This window comes from Protomyctophum parallelum (genome assembly GCF_964188405.1).
Source record: "Protomyctophum parallelum genome assembly, chromosome: 8".
Taxonomy (NCBI): Eukaryota; Metazoa; Chordata; class Actinopteri; order Myctophiformes; family Myctophidae; genus Protomyctophum; species Protomyctophum parallelum.
Window position 1 is genome coordinate 5,247,986 of NC_139703.1, and position 20,086 is coordinate 5,268,071.

General features: G+C 40.1%; 2 protein-coding genes across 3 annotated transcripts in view; one reads left to right on the forward strand and one right to left on the reverse strand.

Moving 5' to 3' along the window:
• Positions 1-20,086, forward strand: part of LOC310862744 (cysteine desulfurase-like) — a 333,633-nt gene that overhangs the window by 302,932 nt on the left and 10,615 nt on the right. The gene's annotated exons all lie outside the window — the stretch shown is intronic.
• On the reverse strand, positions 7,263-16,162 carry mych (myelocytomatosis oncogene homolog). Of its 2 annotated transcripts, XM_083770815.1 has the most exons (4): positions 15,907-16,162; positions 13,064-13,362; positions 12,566-12,906; positions 7,263-10,994 (listed from the first exon to the last, which is right to left on the reverse strand). In XM_083770815.1, the coding sequence occupies exons 2-4, from the start codon at positions 13,342-13,344 to the stop codon at positions 10,363-10,365; spliced, it is 1,254 nt and encodes a 417-aa protein (XP_083626941.1). In that variant the 5' UTR covers positions 13,345-13,362; positions 15,907-16,162; the 3' UTR covers positions 7,263-10,362. The 2 variants fall into 2 exon arrangements, with proteins under 2 accessions (XP_083626941.1, XP_083626942.1); XM_083770816.1 differs by lacking the exon at positions 15,907-16,162 and having other exon boundaries at positions 13,064-13,499.

Below are 20,086 nucleotides of genomic sequence, written 5' to 3' on the forward strand. Positions count from 1 at the left end.
GCTCCTACTCAGTATAGATTCTATAATATAACATACTATAGCTCCTACTCAGTATAGATTCTATAATATAACATACTATAGCTCCTACTCAGTATAGATTCTATAATATAACATACTATAGCTCCTACTCAGTATAGATTATATAATATAACATACTATAGCTCCTACTCAGTATAGATTCTATAATATAACATACTATAGCTCCTACTCAGTATAGTTCTATAATATAACATACTACAGCTCCTACTCAGTATAGTTCTATAATATAACATACTATAGCTCCTACTCAGTATAGATTCTATAATATAACATACTATAAGCTCCTACTCAGTATAGTTCTATAATATAACATACTATAGCTCCTACTCAGTATAGTTCTATAATATAACATACTATAGCTCCTACTCAGTATAGATTCTATAATATAACATACTATAAGCTCCTACTCAGTATAGTTCTATAATATAACATACTATAAGCTCCTACTCAGTATAGATTATATAATATAACATACTATAGCTCCTACTCAGTATAGATTCTATAATATAACATACTATAAGCTCCTACTCAGTATAGATTCTATAATATAACATACTATAGCTCCTACTCAGTATAGATTATATAATATAACATACTATAGCTCCTACTCAGTATAGATTATATAATATAACATACTATAGCTCCTACTCAGTATAGATTATATAATATAACATACTATAGCTCCTACTCAGTATAGATTCTATAATATAACATACTATAGCTCCTACTCAGTATAGATTCTATAATATAACATACTATAGCTCCTACTCAGTATAGATTCTATAATATAACATACTATAGCTCCTACTCAGTATAGATTCTATAATATAACATACTATAAGCTCCTACTCAGTATAGTTCTATAATATAACATACTACAGCTCCTACTCAGTATAGATTCTATAATATAACATACTATAGCTCCTACTCAGTATAGTTCTATAATATAACATACTATAGCTCCTACTCAGTATAGATTCTATAATATAACATACTATAAGCTCCTACTCAGTATAGTTCTATAATATAACATACTATAGCTCCTACTCAGTATAGTTCTATAATATAACATACTATAGCTCCTACTCAGTATAGATTCTATAATATAACATACTATAAGCTCCTACTCAGTATAGATTCTATAATATAACATACTATAGCTCCTACTCAGTATAGATTCTATAATATAACATACTATAGCTCCTACTCAGTATAGATTCTATAATATAACATACTACAGCTCCTACTCAGTATAGATTCTATAATATAACATACTATAGCTCCTACTCAGTATAGATTCTATAATATAACATACTATAGCTCCTACTCAGTATAGATTCTATAATATAACATACTATAGCTCCTACTCAGTATAGATTCTATAATATAACATACTATAAGCTCCTACTCAGTATAGATTATATAATATAACATACTATAGCTCCTACTCAGTATAGATTCTATAATATAACATACTATAGCTCCTACTCAGTATAGATTCTATAATATAACATACTATAGCTCCTACTCAGTATAGTTCTATAATATAACATACTATAGCTCCTACTCAGTATAGATTCTATAATATAACATACTATAGCTCCTACTCAGTATAGATTCTATAATATAACATACTATAGCTCCTACTCAGTATAGTTCTATAATATAACATACTATAAGCTCCTACTCAGTATAGATTCTATAATATAACATACTATAAGCTCCTACTCAGTATAGTTCTATAATATAACATACTATAGCTCCTACTCAGTATAGATTCTATAATATAACATACTATAGCTCCTACTCAGTATAGATTCTATAATATAACATACTATAGCTCCTACTCAGTATAGATTCTATAATATAACATACTATAGCTCCTACTCAGTATAGATTCTATAATATAACATACTATAGCTCCTACTCAGTATAGATTCTATAATATAACATACTATAGCTCCTACTCAGTATAGTTCTATAATATAACATACTATAAGCTCCTACTCAGTATAGTTCTATAATATAACATACTATAGCTCCTACTCAGTATAGATTCTATAATATAACATACTATAGCTCCTACTCAGTATAGATTATATAATATAACATACTATAGCTCCTACTCAGTATAGATTCTATAATATAACATACTATAGCTCCTACTCAGTATAGTTCTATAATATAACATACTATAGCTCCTACTCAGTATAGATTCTATAATATAACATACTATAAGCTCCTACTCAGTATAGTTCTATAATATAACATACTATAGCTCCTACTCAGTATAGATTCTATAATATAACATACTATAGCTCCTACTCAGTATAGTTCTATAATATAACATACTATAGCTCCTACTCAGTATAGATTCTATAATATAACATACTATAAGCTCCTACTCAGTATAGTTCTATAATATAACATACTATAGCTCCTACTCAGTATAGATTCTATAATATAACATACTATAGCTCCTACTCAGTATAGATTCTATAATATAACATACTATAGCTCCTACTCAGTATAGATTCTATAATATAACATACTATAGCTCCTACTCAGTATAGATTCTATAATATAACATATTATAGCTCCTACTCAGTATAGTTCTATAATATAACATACTATAGCTCCTACTCAGTATAGATTATATAATATAACATACTATAGCTCCTACTCAGTATAGATTATATAATATAACATACTATAAGCTCCTACTCAGTATAGTTCTATAATATAACATACTATAGCTCCTACTCAGTATAGATTATATAATATAACATACTATAGCTCCTACTCAGTATAGTTCTATAATATAACATACTATAGCTCCTACTCAGTATAGATTCTATAATATAACATACTATAGCTCCTACTCAGTATAGTTCTATAATATAACATACTATAGCTCCTACTCAGTATAGATTCTATAATATAACATACTATAGCTCCTACTCAGTATAGATTATATAATATAACATACTATAGCTCCTACTCAGTATAGATTCTATAATATAACATACTATAGCTCCTACTCAGTATAGATTCTATAATATAACATACTATAGCTCCTACTCAGTATAGATTATATAATATAACATACTATAGCTCCTACTCAGTATAGATTCTATAATATAACATACTATAGCTCCTACTCAGTATAGATTCTATAATATAACATACTACAGCTCCTACTCAGTATAGATTCTATAATATAACATACTATAGCTCCTACTCAGTATAGATTCTATAATATAACATACTATAGCTCCTACTCAGTATAGATTATATAATATAACATACTATAGCTCCTACTCAGTATAGATTCTATAATATAACATACTATAAGCTCCTACTCAGTATAGTTCTATAATATAACATACTATAGCTCCTACTCAGTATAGATTATATAATATAACATACTATAGCTCCTACTCAGTATAGTTCTATAATATAACATACTATAGCTCCTACTCAGTATAGATTCTATAATATAACATACTATAGCTCCTACTCAGTATAGTTCTATAATATAACATACTATAGCTCCTACTCAGTATAGATTCTATAATATAACATACTATAGCTCCTACTCAGTATAGTTCTATAATATAACATACTATAGCTCCTACTCAGTATAGATTCTATAATATAACATACTATAAGCTCCTACTCAGTATAGATTCTATAATATAACATACTATAGCTCCTACTCAGTATAGATTCTATAATATAACATACTATAGCTCCTACTCTCCTACTCAGTATAGATTCTATAATATAACATACTATAGCTCCTACTCAGTATAGATTCTATAATATAACATACTATAGCTCCTACTCAGTATAGATTCTATAATATAACATACTATAAGCTCCTACTCAGTATAGTTCTATAATATAACATACTATAGCTCCTACTCAGTATAGTTCTATAATATAACATACTATAGCTCCTACTCAGTATAGATTCTATAATATAACATACTATAGCTCCTACTCAGTATAGATTCTATAATATAACATACTATAGCTCCTACTCAGTATAGATTCTATAATATAACATACTATAGCTCCTACTCAGTATAGATTCTATAATATAACATACTATAGCTCCTACTCAGTATAGATTCTATAATATAACATACTATAGCTCCTACTCAGTATAGATTCTATAATATAACATACTATAGCTCCTACTCAGTATAGATTCTATAATATAACATACTATAGCCCCGCCCCCTACTCAGTATAGATTCTATAATATCATTTAAGGAATCTGTATCTGTCCCCCAAATGGCGTCGTCCATCTGATCGTTGTGTCCCTGACTTGGCATGTGCGTGTGTGTGTGTGTGTGTGACCCATATGACATTTTTTACATTTTGGACAAAATAGACCATTTTACATCAGTAAGACACCCTGAGGGCGAGAAGCACGCATCCGCCTGAGCATTGGCGCTTTGGCATGGAGGGTCAGATCAACATATGGAATGAATTCTGTACTGCCCATATAGAGCGTGTATTGAGTGTACATACAGGGTTTGATGAGGTCAGATCAATTAATTAACATGGAATGTCAGAATAGGGAGGACAGGTGGGGAAGGATCAACATATGGAATGTCAGAACAGGTCAGCTCCATATATTGAGATCTAAGGGTTTGAGTTTTGTGGTCAGATGTAGAGTTGCTGGCCGGCTCCATATATGCAGATCTAGGTGATCCAGTCTTCTCCATGTATGGTTATCCAGGGTTAGATGAAGTCAGTGTCATGATCTTCATATATGGAGATGGCCATATCATATATGGTGACGTGATGTGTCATGAGGCGTGATGTCACAACGCATGACCATATATGGAGGCGTGATGTCACGAGACTTGAACATATATGGAGGTGTAATGTCACGAGGCGTGACCATATATGGAGGTTTGGCGTGACTAACTAACTGAAAGACGGGAGATGCAGGTTTTCATGGTAAATTCAACCTGCGGTCGCAATCAAGGGTCCCAGATGTCCAAGGTGCATGCCCACCTATGCTGTTACCCTGTCCCAGATGTCCTAGGTGCATGCCCACCTATGCTGTTACCTATCCCAGATGTCCAAGGTGCATGCCCACCTATGCTGTTACCCTGTCCCAGATGTCCAAGGTGCATGCCCACCTATCCTGTTACCGACAGAGCACAGAGCACACCTCAAATATATGTCAACTATACCTAAACCTAACCTCAAAACCAGGGCGAAACACCAGGAAAAGAGAGTCCAAAAGCCATCAAAATGATCCATTATATCCTCGTCTATCCTCGTTCAAAACTAACCTAAAAAGCAGCTGTTCGCAAATTACAATTGGTCATTCTATCCTCCACTCAGAGTTAAACATTCACACCCTGTCAGCAAGCTGGGACCACCCCCCATTCCCATTGTTGCTATTGTTTATGATTTGTTTTGGTGATGTGTTTTGTATTCTATGTATTGCATGTCTTGATGATGAATTGGATACATTGGACCGCAATGGAAACATGCCCCAGGGCTTTTCAACGGTTTTTTCAACGCATTGTTTTCAAAACTGTAGTGCTTTTCATACAGTACATGTATGCTAATGCTGTGTGTGTGTGTGTGTGTGTGTGTGTGTGTGTGTGTGTGTGTGTGTGTGTGTGTGTGTGTGCAGGGGCGCAATAACCTAGGGGACCGAGGGGAATCCCCTGCCAGCGTCACATTGGTCCCCCCCAAATGAGTTAGGGGGTCCCCCCTGGCTGGGGGGGTCCCCCCCTGTATCCCCCCTGGCTCCAATGTGACCCAATGTGCTTTGCACTCTGTAATGATTCTAATAATACAGGAACAGGATTCAATAGGTCACCACTTTTGGTGTCACGCACCACTTTTGGTAAGACGTGTATTGACTATATCAGTAGATGTGATGAATGGATCAGCTTTATCCTTTTCGTGTCAAGGACCCCCGAATGGACACGTATTAGCCCGCGGACCCCCCCCCCCCATTTGAAGAGAAGAGAAGGACCCCCATAAGAAAAGATTTATACAGCTCTAGCAGTGATTCTCAACCTGTGTAATTCATAATAATAATAACTGTGCCAAAACGCAGTTTTGTATGTGCATTGAGTCACTGAAACAACCTATCTGTAGTCCGACCCCAAACCCTAACCATAACCCCACGTTTTTGTGGTTAGACCCCCCCATCCCCCCCTCCCCTAGGGTGGTGGGGGGGACGGGGGTTTTTTCGGCTCTATATCCCCCCTAGCGTTCGGTCCGTGTTGCGCCTCTCTGTGTGTGTGTGTGTGTGTGTGTGTGTGTGTGTGTGTGTGTGTGTGTGTGTGGGTGCGTGCGTGTGTGTGTCCTGGCATGCAAACCAGTGGCTCAAAGTGGGCTGTGGGCCCACAGGGGTTTCCAGGGGGTCTTCAGCTAAGTTAGTTTAACTGTTTTTCACTGTAAACCTATTGTATACAAGGTCTATTGAGCTTTGTAGATATGCTATTTTCAAAAAACTAGGCTAGGTTCACCAGGGAAATGGCAGGGCATCAAATTAGAGACCTTGGGGACCCAGTCAACTATAAGTATACTAATTATATCAACTAATTATTATGTAGAAGTGAATAAAACATGTTTATCTAAAAACATGCAGTCCACATGCACCCACAGTCCACAAGGACCCCTAGTTTGATATGCTATGCTATATTTTATATATCAGTGGTTTTCAACCAGTGGTCCTTGAGGGGGTTCCAGGTGCTCACCAGCTAAATGATGGAGTTGGTAACCAAATGTACCCATATAGATATTTCACTCTTGAGTGTACTGTAAAATGTATGTTTACGCTCCCAAGAGTTACATTTTTATTAAACATCTGCATTTCTTAATTTACATGAAGTCTACACAATTAGAGAATGTAGAAGAATTTTTATTTTGGTCGTTTGCCTGTCATCTCTCCTATATAGTACCACATCAATACAGCATGGAATTGTGGACAAAATCTTATCCAACGACAACAGAACTTTCTACGTTTTGGGTCTGAGAGGCTAAATCTCATCAAATGGTGGTCCGCGGCTCAAATAATGAATAAATAATGGACCTTGATATGAAAAGGGTTGAAAACCACTGCGTTAACAGAATATTTCTATGGTGGTATATATTTGTAGCATTTTCTTCCAGCAGTGCTACACATTGTAAATATGTAGTATTGTGTTAAGCATCAGAAAAAGGAGACAGGCCAGTTCTCTTGTCCATTCTTTTATTAACTCAATATAAAAAACACACACAAAGTGCTCCTAGGGAAAAGAACAGAACACGTTTTTTCTCCCCATCTTAACTCTCTGAAATTCAAATGAACCAAGGGAAAAAAAGGGAAAACTAAAATAATTTATGATACAATAAACAAAACATTTACATATTTAAGAAAATCTGTACATTTATTTCAAGCTCAATAGACATTAACAACAAAACTAAACAAATGTTTTTATTAATTCAAAAAATTGCCTGACTGCAGCCAGGGTAGAGGTAGGTTTTTATCATGCTAAAAAATATATTATTTTGCCACTGTTGTGTCAAAACCTCAGAAAGTTCTGAGGAGAGTCTCAACTTCGTTTTAACCTTCAATTTAGAGCGAGTTTCGTTTGTAGCAGTGGTTTTCAAAGTGGCCAGCGTCCCTTGAGGGGTGTTCCAAATGGACCTTTACAGGTCTGTAACTCAGAGAGTTCCAAAGGGTCCATTTGGTTCCATTTGTATGCTGTGAGTTATCGGAGTCCTTGAAATTAAAAAAGTTGAAATTAAAAAATAAGTTTGGCAACCACTGCTGCATATGGCTCATGTTTCACATTGGCTCACAAATCCTTTTGTTTTTATGTTAAAAAATGAATGTGTCAATGGATTGTACCTCACGATAAATACACACGACACTGGCAAAATGAAAAAACACCTAGCCTATATACTTTTATAATATAAAGAAATAACAAACATTGGACAGGAAATGCATTTCTTCGCAGAACAGTTTTTCTCTATCAAACACCCCCAAAAAAGAGGAAAACATATGAGATAGACATTAATCTGAGTCTTTTCAAGTTCACACGCAGACAAACAAAAGGATTTGCATTAGAAAACAGGATGCATTTTAAGACATTTTTTCTTTTTACACAAATTAACAAATATTTGCCTTTTTGCGACACTTTGGCCACAAATGGCACATTTACGAACAGCAATAATTATGAGAATAACTATTATTGGCATTCAAATGTGATACTCGTCCCCACCATTTTGAAAATACAAACTTCAGATCCAGCCTAAAGTAAACAAGCTATTCATAGGAACTTATAACTATGTGTCCACTGGCTTAGCTGTAGCACTAGCTAAAGCGATAAGCACTGATCATGGTTTGTGCCGTTGCTAATGAACTATCCAAAGTGAAAGGTTTGAAGCATAGTTGGGGTTATCTAGTGCCTAGTTGTTAGTGCCATCACACGCAGTGGAGAGTGCAAATCTTCGGTCACCACCTGATATCAGAGCTTCCGTTAGACGCCATTTTGTGCCGCTATTATCGTGACATTTATTTGGAGACAAAATGGTTACCGCCAGCGAAAGCCACCAATCATTTTCAAAGCCAGAGGTCACAGGGGAATGTTTGTTCAAGATATTGTCTATTAATAATATTTTTTGAAAATGCCAATATAGGGTAAGGATAGTCTGTGAATTCCATAGACAGTTTTCAGAATTGCTCTTCCAGTCGCATCGGGACTAAAATACATTACTACAACTGCTGTCTAAAGCCTTTAGACAGTAGTTTTAAAGTGTTTCACTGTAGCTAAAATAGTTTAAAAATATGAATGTTTGTGACCCCCAGGGCTTGACAAATGAAATAAAAACCAAATAAGGATCAATGAGTGTCAATTCCTGAATGCGTTGCAAGGTTGGTAGTTGGTTGGCAGTGGCGATACATTTATGCTTTGTCGCATAACAATGTTATGTGGCGAACACAGTTCATTTAAGCTTATGGATCACCGCCATGCAACGAAGTATAAACCAGGCTTTAGGCTTGTCTTAAATGGCATGTGTTATACAGAAAGACTTTGGCAAGATTGCTAGGACTAGCATAGCTTATTGACTTAGCTCAGTTTTCCCTCTATTAATCAACCACTTACACCATGCAACAGTGGTATTTAACTTTCAAAATGATCATGATCATAATTATTTCTTTAATTCACATCGGATGTTTAGAAAAAGATGCGTTAGGTTCTCATTTTGTGAATGTGACAAAATAAAGATGTCCTTTGTGAAGTGTTTGAAACGAGAGAGAGAACTGAGGCCAATATTCGTTATGCATACAGTAATTAATCTGGTATATATATATACAGTATTGTATTGAACACGATAAACCTGGGTTATTATAACAGAATTGGGCCAAAGGGTCCGCCTGAGGACATAAAAGGGGGTGAATGCACACTACAGACTATAAGTTACTTGAACAAAATCAAGCCCCATGAATTATACATGATTATGCAATTTATCGTATTTCTATAAATGTTGTTTCTATAGCGGGACCACTAAGTTAGCTAGCCAAGTCTAAACACCATCTTCACTTCAAGTGTGGTTCCTCATGACAGCTGGTTGTTTTTGTGGTTTTAGAACACATTTGAGTTGAATAAAACATCTTCCCCATAGATATTATGGCTAGATAGTAATTATGCTTTAAAAAAGCAATAGAGAGTAAAGTATTGGGGCTAAATCTTGTGCAGGGGTCTTCTAGTGAGTATTCACCCTAATAAAAAAAGTACTAACAATAGAGGATAATGGTACTTTTCATAGCTAGTCAACCTTTAAATTACCTACTCTTACAACAGTCAGCAGTCAAGGCATGAAAATGATAAACGCTGAGTCAATCACTCTGTGTGTGTGTGTGTGTGTCTAAGCGAGCGCACGTGCACAAGTTGAATGTTTACACGTGTAAAGTCTTGTGTGCATTGATGGCAAAGGTTCACTGTGTATGCGTGTGTCTGTGTGTGCGCCTGTGTGTGTTTCAGATACAAGTCTCCAAACATTAAACGAAAAACATTAAAACGTTTAAAAAAGAAAAACAATATCTATGAAATGTCAAGTTTGTGCGCTCTTCTCTCCGAGTCTCTGCCCTCTGTCCTCAAACTCTCCATTCATTGTCTGTCCCCTTTCCATCAACAATGTCCCCTCCCCATCAACAATGTCCCCTCTCCATCAACAATGTCCTCTTGTCACATCCCTAACAGGTCGATGCAGGCAGGGACGTAACATTTTGGGGGCTCGTCCGGGATCAAATTGTCCATAGTCTTTAACCTCGGCTCTCTCTCCTCTCTAAAAACCTTGCAGCTGCTCCAGCCGCGCTTTGAGACGCTGCTGTTTCTCCTTGAGCCGGTCCCTCTTGGTCAACAGCCTGTGGTCCTCCACCTCGAGGTTATGGATGCTGTCGCGCGCCCTCTTCAGGATCACCACCTTGGACGCCTTGTCGTTGTGAGAGAGCTCGGGCACGTTGTCGCGCAGGCGCAGGAAGCAGTTCTTGAGCTCGTTGCGCCGCTGGCGCTCCATAACGTTGTGCGTGCGCCGCCTCTCCTCCTCGTCCTCCGTCTCCGTTGACTGACGCGACGTGTGGTGATGATGGTGACGCGACGACGATGAGGAACGGGAGGGCGAGTAGTGGCGGTGTCTGTGGCTGTGGTGGTGGCGGGATGAGTCGCGGCCTCGCGACCGCTTTTTGGAGGACACGGAGGACGAGGATGACGAGGAGGACGAGGATGATGGTGGTGGCGAAGCGGGACAGGGCGCGGCGTAGTTATGCTGCTGCTGGATGTCGAAGTTGAATCGCTGCTGCCTCACACGCCTCTGCTCCTCCTCTTTTTGCTGTTGTCGTGCAGACAGGTCGGCCAACGAGGGCAGGGGGGACAGGCCAGAGGAGCAGCGAACGACGGTGACAACGTCGATCTCCTCTTCTGTTTGGAGGAAGAATGGAGAGAGAGAGAGAGAGAGGTTTGAACCACCAAATTGATACAAATTAGCATTTACACTGTTCCTTCGAGGACCCCTAGCCTGACATTTCAAAGAGCACAGCTTACACTCCAAACAACAGCTTCGACACTGTACACAACTCACACACGAGACACACGCGCGTGCACAGTATTGGCCGCTGCACTGCACAGCCTCACCACTGTGGCTGTAACAAACCATGTTAACGCCGCGGAACATTTCCTTCCACTGGAAGATTCTCTGCTGTTGCCTTTTGTTCTTTGTTCATTGTTACTCCAAGATGCCAACAGCAACAAAGGAAAGGAAAAGAATAGCGCATTGACACTACGGGGCATTGTTTTGCAGTTCTGTGAATACAAAACTGTGATTATCTCTGCCTGACGACTCAAGTGTTGTATGATTAAAGTTAATTTGGGGTGGAAATGTGGAATGTCAGCAAAATGTATATACTTTAGTAATAACAATCACATTTAGTGACTTAGCCACTAGTATATACGCATCATAATGACAAACAGCAGTTTTTCCCCCCCAAAAAAGATTATAGTATTTCTTTCTAACATTTTGGTTTTCCAAATGAAAAAGTGGTCAAAAGCACTTTATAGGTCCTACACGATTGCCGGGAATGAGTCGGCCGGGAATGAGTCGGCAAATAATACATGTGTCAGAAAGAAAAGAAGTCGGAAACCCAGAAGGAGGGAGAGAAAATAAACAGAGCGTATTTGGTCAATGAGCAATGGAGACAAACTTGAAATGTTGCCAACAGCACTTCCCTGCCCAAAAGTAGTACAGTCAGGCATGCCAGAGGGCATTCATGCGCTGGTAGGGTGACTCACTACAATGTTAATGACAGACATCAAAGATGTTAGCCGCCGAGCATGACTCACATGACACACACACACACACACACCTCTATTAAGAACACTTAACTGCCAAAAACTCTCTAATCTATTCATATCACTCAATAATCATTGCTATCTTATCTTCTCTTCCGCCACACACACACACACACACACACACAATGTAACTTGTTCTTCGGCAGTCGTAAAGTAATCCCACTGGGATGGGTTAGCGATACAGTATACAATGTTATGATGTTAGATCCAGATAAAGACTCGGAAATGACTTGGCCCAACTGTAATTATAAACCGCGACCGTAAAAAGACCAGGTGATGAACAAGAGTAGCTGCCAACTTCTTGAACATAGAAAACAGAAACAAGCAGCCAATCTATTCCGATTAAATTCTCTCGTTATCAATAGCATGGCTATGATGGCGCCAACATTTATCAACAATATCAACCTTTGGCCTTTAAAACATGCATCAAAATGTGTCCATCCAAAGTATTTGTTGTTGGACTCTGCAGCACATTGGATGATTGAATACTTTAATAATACTAGCACAGGAAAGTACAAGGTCTACTAAGAGGATTTTAAACCCAAGAAGCCTATGGCTTGTTTCCATTGGGGTCCTTTGTACTCAGTTCATCGAAACACTTAATGACAGTCATAACAAACTCAATGAACTCATAATGAACTCACCAGAATCAGAGGAGGAGTACGTCGACAGCTCTCCGCCGGCCGAGCCGTAGTCAGACGTGGACTCAATGCTCTGCTCCTGGCTGTTGTCCATCTGGTCGTCTCCGTCCAGGGCCATGGCAGTCGCAGCGTGGACCGCCAGCGTGGAGCCGGCGATCTCCTCGAAGATTCTGGTGTCGATGTCGGAGAGCAGCGGGCTGGAGCCCAGCACGGACGACGAGGGCGACACCAGGCCCTTCTCCACGCCACCCACTACTCCCAGGCACCGCCACAGGCTCTCCTCCTCGCCACAGCCATCCCCCAGGGACCCGGCCCGGATGCGGGGCAGCACCTTGTCCAGAGGCCTGTTGACACGTTAGTACACGGTCAGTCACAGGAACTCCGCTCAACCATAATGGGTTAACCCAGAAGTTCTCAACCTTTTCAGGCCGTTTTCAACCCCCAAAAACATCATATTTGAACTAGGGACCCCCGTTGGTGACAGCACCCCCATTCACTTACTTGTCGACGTCGCAGTAGTCGGGGTCGAAGAAGTCGCTGTTCCAGTTGAGCTGCATGTCGTGGTCCTCCAGGAGGATGTCAGACACGTAGCTGAGCTGGTCCTCCTTGGAGAGGGGCTTGCCGCCAGCGGCGCCCCCCACACCGCCGCTCTTCATGGGGGGGCTCTGCGGAGGCGTGGGCAGCGACTGCAGGTCCTTCATTAGACTCTGGCAGAACTCGTCGTCAAAGAGCAACGGCTCTGTGTACAGCCAGTCCTGAGACTGGGCGAAGCTCTGCAACATTTTGGAAAACTCCCAAGTCTAAAAAATTAAAAATAAAATAAAAGTTGTAGAAGAGAGAAAGGAAAAGGGGAGGGAAAAAAATATAATCCTGGTTAGATATCCGATAGAATGAGTGTAGAATGAGTAGTGTTTAAAGTTCAGCAGCATCGAACAGACACGTGTGTACGCCAGTGAAAGTTTTTAAATAAAGTAAACCACAGCCAGGCAAGACACCTCCTTTTTTATCTGTGTTTACTTTTACATCCCGCCCCCTTCGGCAAGATCCTAAATCCCCCCTCTCTCCCCATGACATCATGGACAACAGCTGGGACCCCGCAGTTAAAACTCAGAGTGTGTTCAAATGGTAAATAGATGATCCATAATAATAAGGGTCCATTTGGTTTCAACAAAACTTCCCCCCAAATGCTAGCTTTAATACAAGAGAGAGGGGGGGGGGGGGGCTGGGATTAGTTTAACCACCTGCAGTGCTTATCATCATCATCATCATCACAATCTGACTAGATTTGCTACCCAGTTAAGCAATAATCGCACTGGCAGGCAGGCACACACTCACACACACACACACACACACACACACACACACACACACACACACACACACACACACAAACAATGCGTTGTGGCCACTCAGCGCTTCTACATTCACATGAACACTCTCTCTGAATTAGTGGTGTTGTTAGAACTAAGAGTTTTTTCTTCCAAAATAGCTGATCTACAAGCTCACAACATGTCACCACCCATGCGAATAGCCGATAGTAGGCTAGCCTATAAAATGTGGTAAAAATATGAATATATTTTGAGGTATTTGTACTTCCAATTTCCAATACTTACTCCTCCACTACATCTCAGATCCAAATGTTGTACTTTCCTTCCATTAGATAATTTTGTAGATGTTGATTATTATCACAAAACAAAAATATAACCGCCACTTCTTGACATATCAGATCTAAAAGCTAAAGATTTTGTATACATTTGGAAACTTACTTTTTGAACTTTAAGAATATTTTGATGCCCAATTCTTTTGTACTTTTACTCAAGTAAATGTTGAATTCCATCACTCCAAGCCCCGCCCCGTGTGAGTATGAATAATGTAAGCCCCTCTGTGTAGACCAGACCACCACCACGCACCATAACATGAATACGAGTTCATCTGCGGTTAGCAGACAGTCCACATTGCATAAGCTGCAGACAAAGGGACACACGCATCCGAAAAGTTCTTACATTTACTGTATAGTGTTCTGTCCTGTTTGAACTATATCGTTTTATGTAGGCTATGCACTATAGTCAGAATATGTGATATTTTTAAAGCTCCAGTAGGCCTACAATAAAACAAACTAAATATAATATTCACAATAAATACATAAATAAATATGCTAAAATGAAGGAAAGAACAGCAAATAATATAAACTGAGTAAATGAAAGGGCTTTAAAAAAAGAAGGACGCACTTTGGCACCATGCTTTGAACAAAAGTCAGTGTGTGTGTGTGTGTGTGTGTGTGTGTGTGTGTGTGTGTGTGTGCGCGCGCGCGTGTGCGCGTATGGGTGCGTCACCCACCACCAGCCAGCTCGTCTGCTCTGCGCGCACGCACGCTGCAAGTTAAAAGGCTTGCCTTTCTGACTCGGCGAGAAAGAAGCGAAGCCAACAGAAAAATAAAAATAATAATCTCCACACAATTCAACAATGACGACTACACCAGATCATCAGAGATAATGACATTAAAACACATTACATACATATATATTTCCCCAACAACATTCCCCCACTACTACAACGTTGATCGACCAAGAAGAGGACTTAGAGGCAGCAGTCGCAGACGCACCCAAAACTAAAAATGCCGGCGTTTGACAGACAGAGAAACTGCGACATGCCTTCCATTCACAACCAAATTTTACTCTCTAAGAAAAACGTCTGACTTTTATCGATCGATATTAATACAAGTTAGACGTTTTTCTCTCCGATGATCATCCGGTGCATGTGTGCAAGAATGATTCTACTACACAGTCCACAACCCCTGCAAAGCCCTGAGTACGTGAGAGCCATGTGAAAAGCACGCACGCGTCGCATGCAGGCAGACCGGCATGAAACAGCACTCCCATTCACACACATTGCACAGTGTGCGCGCACACACACACACACACACACACACACACACACACACACACACACACACACACACACACACACACACACACACACACACACACACACTACACGCAGGCACGCAGCGTGCATACACCCTTTAATGGTATACTAGGCTCTATACCACTTAAGTTGTACACTGTTGTTAAAACAAGCAAACATCAAATAAATAATTTCCACAACTCTAAAAGCTAAGCCCCACAGCTGTTCATGTAAAAAAAAACGCATGGATTTTTGTGCAAAAAAACGAAACTCCCTCAAATCAGACAGCGTATGACAATATAGCCTATAAATGCAACGTCCCCAGATCTATACACAAATCAAATCTGTCTTGTTTTCCCCACAACTATTTAACCCCCATGTGACTGTCACAAGAAAACATGTCATTTCTGTGTGCAAAATCGATTATCGATCATTCTTACCTCAAAATCTTTCCTTGAATTGGTCAATTGAAGAAAATTATAATAAAATGCACGTCCCCCAGAAATAGACACAAATGGATAAGGGTCCCCAAGCAGAATGGAAATGCTGCTACAAGTCACTGCTGTGCTGTTGGTTCCAAATGTCCTTAGATCCGCATGGTAGACCCACTGGGGGTAAAATACACCCACGTTTCTCCTCTCTCTCTTTAATAAACCAAAGTGTCTCTCTCCCCTTCTCTCCTCTCTCTCTCGCTCTACAACCAGACAGAGTGGGTGTGGCTGACCGGAGACATTTAAATTTATACCACCGACTCTCGCACCGTGTCCTTCCGCGGGGCGAAATCGCGCCAAAACTTCAATAACGCCACGGTCGATCGTGCCCAATCGATCGTCGCGTCAATATTATCCTCCGATCGCGTCCGATCGATCGTGTCCAGGCGCGAATGCGGCGGAGATACGTGCGCGGAGCAATCGGCGCGGAGAGGGAAGGTCTATATTGGGAGCCGGCGGAGGCGGCGCAGTGATATGCAGCACACTATGTCACAGTGAGACGCTGGAATTCCCGGAAAATGGTGGCGGGTAAAATGTGGGAACAGAAGCAACACGTGGACTACCGGCAGAAGCCGGGTGTCTGTCTCTCCCTCTCTCTCCTCGCTCTCTCTCTATGTCTCTCGCTCTCTCCAACTCCATAATCTAGGTCTCTCTAAGTACATACATTTACTCTGTATTTAAGTAGAATGTTGAGGTATTTTTCATTACTGGAGTATTTGCAATTGTCAGTACTTTATTTTATCATTATCATTACTTCTACTCCACAGTCTCCACTAGCCGTAACATCTCAGAGGCAAATATTGTATTTTTACTCCACTGCAATTAATACTGCACTGCATAAATTACATACATTTTGGCATTTCTAAATAGCGTAGAGCTCTCTCTCTCTCTCTCTCTCTCTCTCTCTCTCTCTCTCTCTCATCCCTGTCGCCATGCTGTAGTAGTAGTAGCAGCAGCAGGAGTACTGCGGCAGACAGGCTGAGAGAGAGACAGACAGGCTGAGAGACAGTCAGGCAGCCATACATACCCCGGATACTTTAGCCTGCAGTGCTGACTGACTGTGGTTCTCAAAGTGCGGTCCGGACAGGCTGCGACCCCCAGCGGGGCCTTGAGGGGGCTACAGGGGGTCCCCCACTCCCCAGCTACATTATATAGCCTATAGGCATAGCATTAAAAATAAATAAAAATAAAATGTAACTTTAAGCACATACGGTATTCAAACCTATTTTACTACTATATATATATATATATATATATATATATATATATATATGTGTGTGTGTGTGTGTGTGTGTGTGTGTGTGTGTGTGTGTGTGTGTGTGTGTGTGTGTGTGTGTGTGTGTGTGTGTGTGTGTTTGGGGGGGGGGGGGGTCTTTGAAATGGAAATGTTTTTGAGGACCACAGCTTTCATGTTTGTCTTTGCAATTAAGGTCTTGCCGGCTGATTGCACCATTGATTGTGATCGAACGCAACCAGACAAGCATGCCAAATAATTACATTATCCTATTGGACGCACATGTGGAAGGATCATAGTCTAGAGTTGAGTTATATATGGAAGGATATTGTGCATTTAGCCTATTTATAATGCACGCGCTGATTAATAGACAAAAGGAGGAGTGCGAAAAGAGACTTTGAACTGAAGGCATCGCTCAAGTCATCATTAACCACTTGAACCCCAACAGCATCAATTCCTGTCCTGGGGGGTTCGCTAAAAGAAAAAGCCGATACAAGCTCAGAACGTTTTGAGCTGTGAGCTTGTAGATCGGCTATTTTCTTGGCGGAGAGACAAAAAATTGAAGGCTGATGTAATCATAAAAATGAATGAACCGAGACACCTCGAGGCAGTCGGTTCACTTTAAAGATCCTTCTAGGCTATACTAGCTAGGTCCCACGGCCGGCGTTACGCAACACAACGGGTTCGGTGGGCGGTGTGTGCGACCATTTAGCGGTAGTACACGTGACGTGCAACGGAGGCGTGCGCGTCGCCGCGTCCCCCAATCACACACCACCACCCACCCCACACACACAGGAATGTCAGAATAGTAGAGTAGCCTACAGTAGCGATTTGTGGCCGGGTTGATATATATTTTGCAAAAACACACACACACTTGTGTTGTGTGCACGTGTGTGGTTTTCATTAGATTAGGTTACTGCAATGTTTTATAATATACGCATGCACATGAGCATTGCACTGCGTGCGTGCGTGTGTGTGCGCGCACGCGAACGGAATGGCTTGCATTATATTATAGACTATGCTATCATATAGAAGTGGTGGTTTGTGTGCAGTGCGGCCGCAGGGAGGTATGAGCAGCGGAATAGAACATTTTGTAACAGTAGCTAGACTGGCGACTCAGTAGCCTACAGCTGGCTACAGCTATAGGACCAGAACACACACACACACACACACACACACACACACACACACACACACACACTTACACTTTCTGTGGGTTAATGTGCCACCTACAGGCCGACTGGCAGACTGACTGCGGATGATGAACTCAATGCACTCACCTCAGTCAACTGAGGTGTCGTCTGTATGTCTGTCTGTCTGACTGACTGACTGACTGACTGACTATATTTTCACACTTGCTTTGGCAATTTAAACGTATGTTTTCTCATGCCAATAATCCTTTGAATTGAATTGAATTGAATTGAACCGACTTTGTTTTTTTTAACTATAGATGAACTCACTCACCAAATGGTCTGAAGTAATGTAAAAGGATGCTCACCCCAAACACACTGGCCCGGGTCAAACGCAGCGACCTTCCTAAACCTTGCTACCAGGTATTCCTAACGTACAACCCCAGTGAAACTCTAACCCTTCAATTATTTCTAACTTAGTTATATCCTCAGTAAAACTAACCACGGTGGAACGCTGTTGTGATGGGAAAAGGTAGCCTACACCATTGCATCTTTGTACCTTTATTGTGTGTGGTATAGCCTACTTTTTAAAGCATGTGTTCTAGATTCTCGCCACCTTCACCCACCCACCTTTGTCATTTAATGCCGTAGGCCTCCCTCCCTACTTGGGTGGTTTTCAAACCTTTTCATATCAAGGCCCATTATTTATTTGGCATTTGAGCCACGGACCAACATTAATTGAGATTTAGCCTCTCAGACCCAAAACCTATAATATTTTGTTGTCGTTGGATAAGATTATGTCCACAATTCCATGCTGTATGAACCATAAGAGGGATACATTCAAGCGCTGATCAAAATAACAATTATTCTACATTCAGTTGTGTATACTTCTTATTAAATTAAAGTGCAGATGTTTAACAATAATTTAACTCTTGAGAGCATAAAATTAAACCAAATCAAATCGTTTCATTTTACGCTCTCAAGAGTTAAAGATCTAAAGATCCATTTGGTTACCAACTCTCCATTTAGCTGGGGACCACCTGGAACCCCATCAAGGACCACTGGTGGTCCCTGGACCACTGGTTGAGAACCATGTGACCACTGATCTAAATATAAATAAAAAGTATAGCCAGGGTCTGTCACTTAAAGGACAACTTTAGTTTTTTTCAACCAAGGTTCATGTTTTAGGTTGTTATTAGAGAAACTAAAAGGTGCGTGTAAACTTTCTTTCATTTGCTGCTTTCTTTCGTTTTGGGGATTTTAGCAGTTTTTGACAGGGGGGCGGGGGCATTCGAGCATGGGGCTAAATATGTATTTTTTTACCAAATTTGATGGTGATTCATTTATTTATTATTTACTATAGTCCTAATAAACCCCAAGAAATTACATCTGGCCACAAAAGATCACAGGATCTACTGAATGTGACAAACTGACATATTGAGCCTATACACACAGTATAAGCCTTCCCCCAGTAGGCTACCTTCACATTCAGTAGATCCTGTGATCTTCTGTGGCCAGATGTAATTTCCTGGGGTTTATTAGGACTATAGTAAATAATAAATAAATAAATCACCATCAAATTTGGTAAAAGAATACATATTTAGCCCCATGCTCGAATGCCCCCGCCCCACTGTCAAAAACTGCTAAAATCCCTAAAACTAAAGAAAGCAGCAAATGAAAAAAATTAACACTCACCTTTTAGTTTCTCTAATAACAACCTAAAACATGAACCTTGGTTGAAAAAAACTAAAGTTGTCCTTTAACG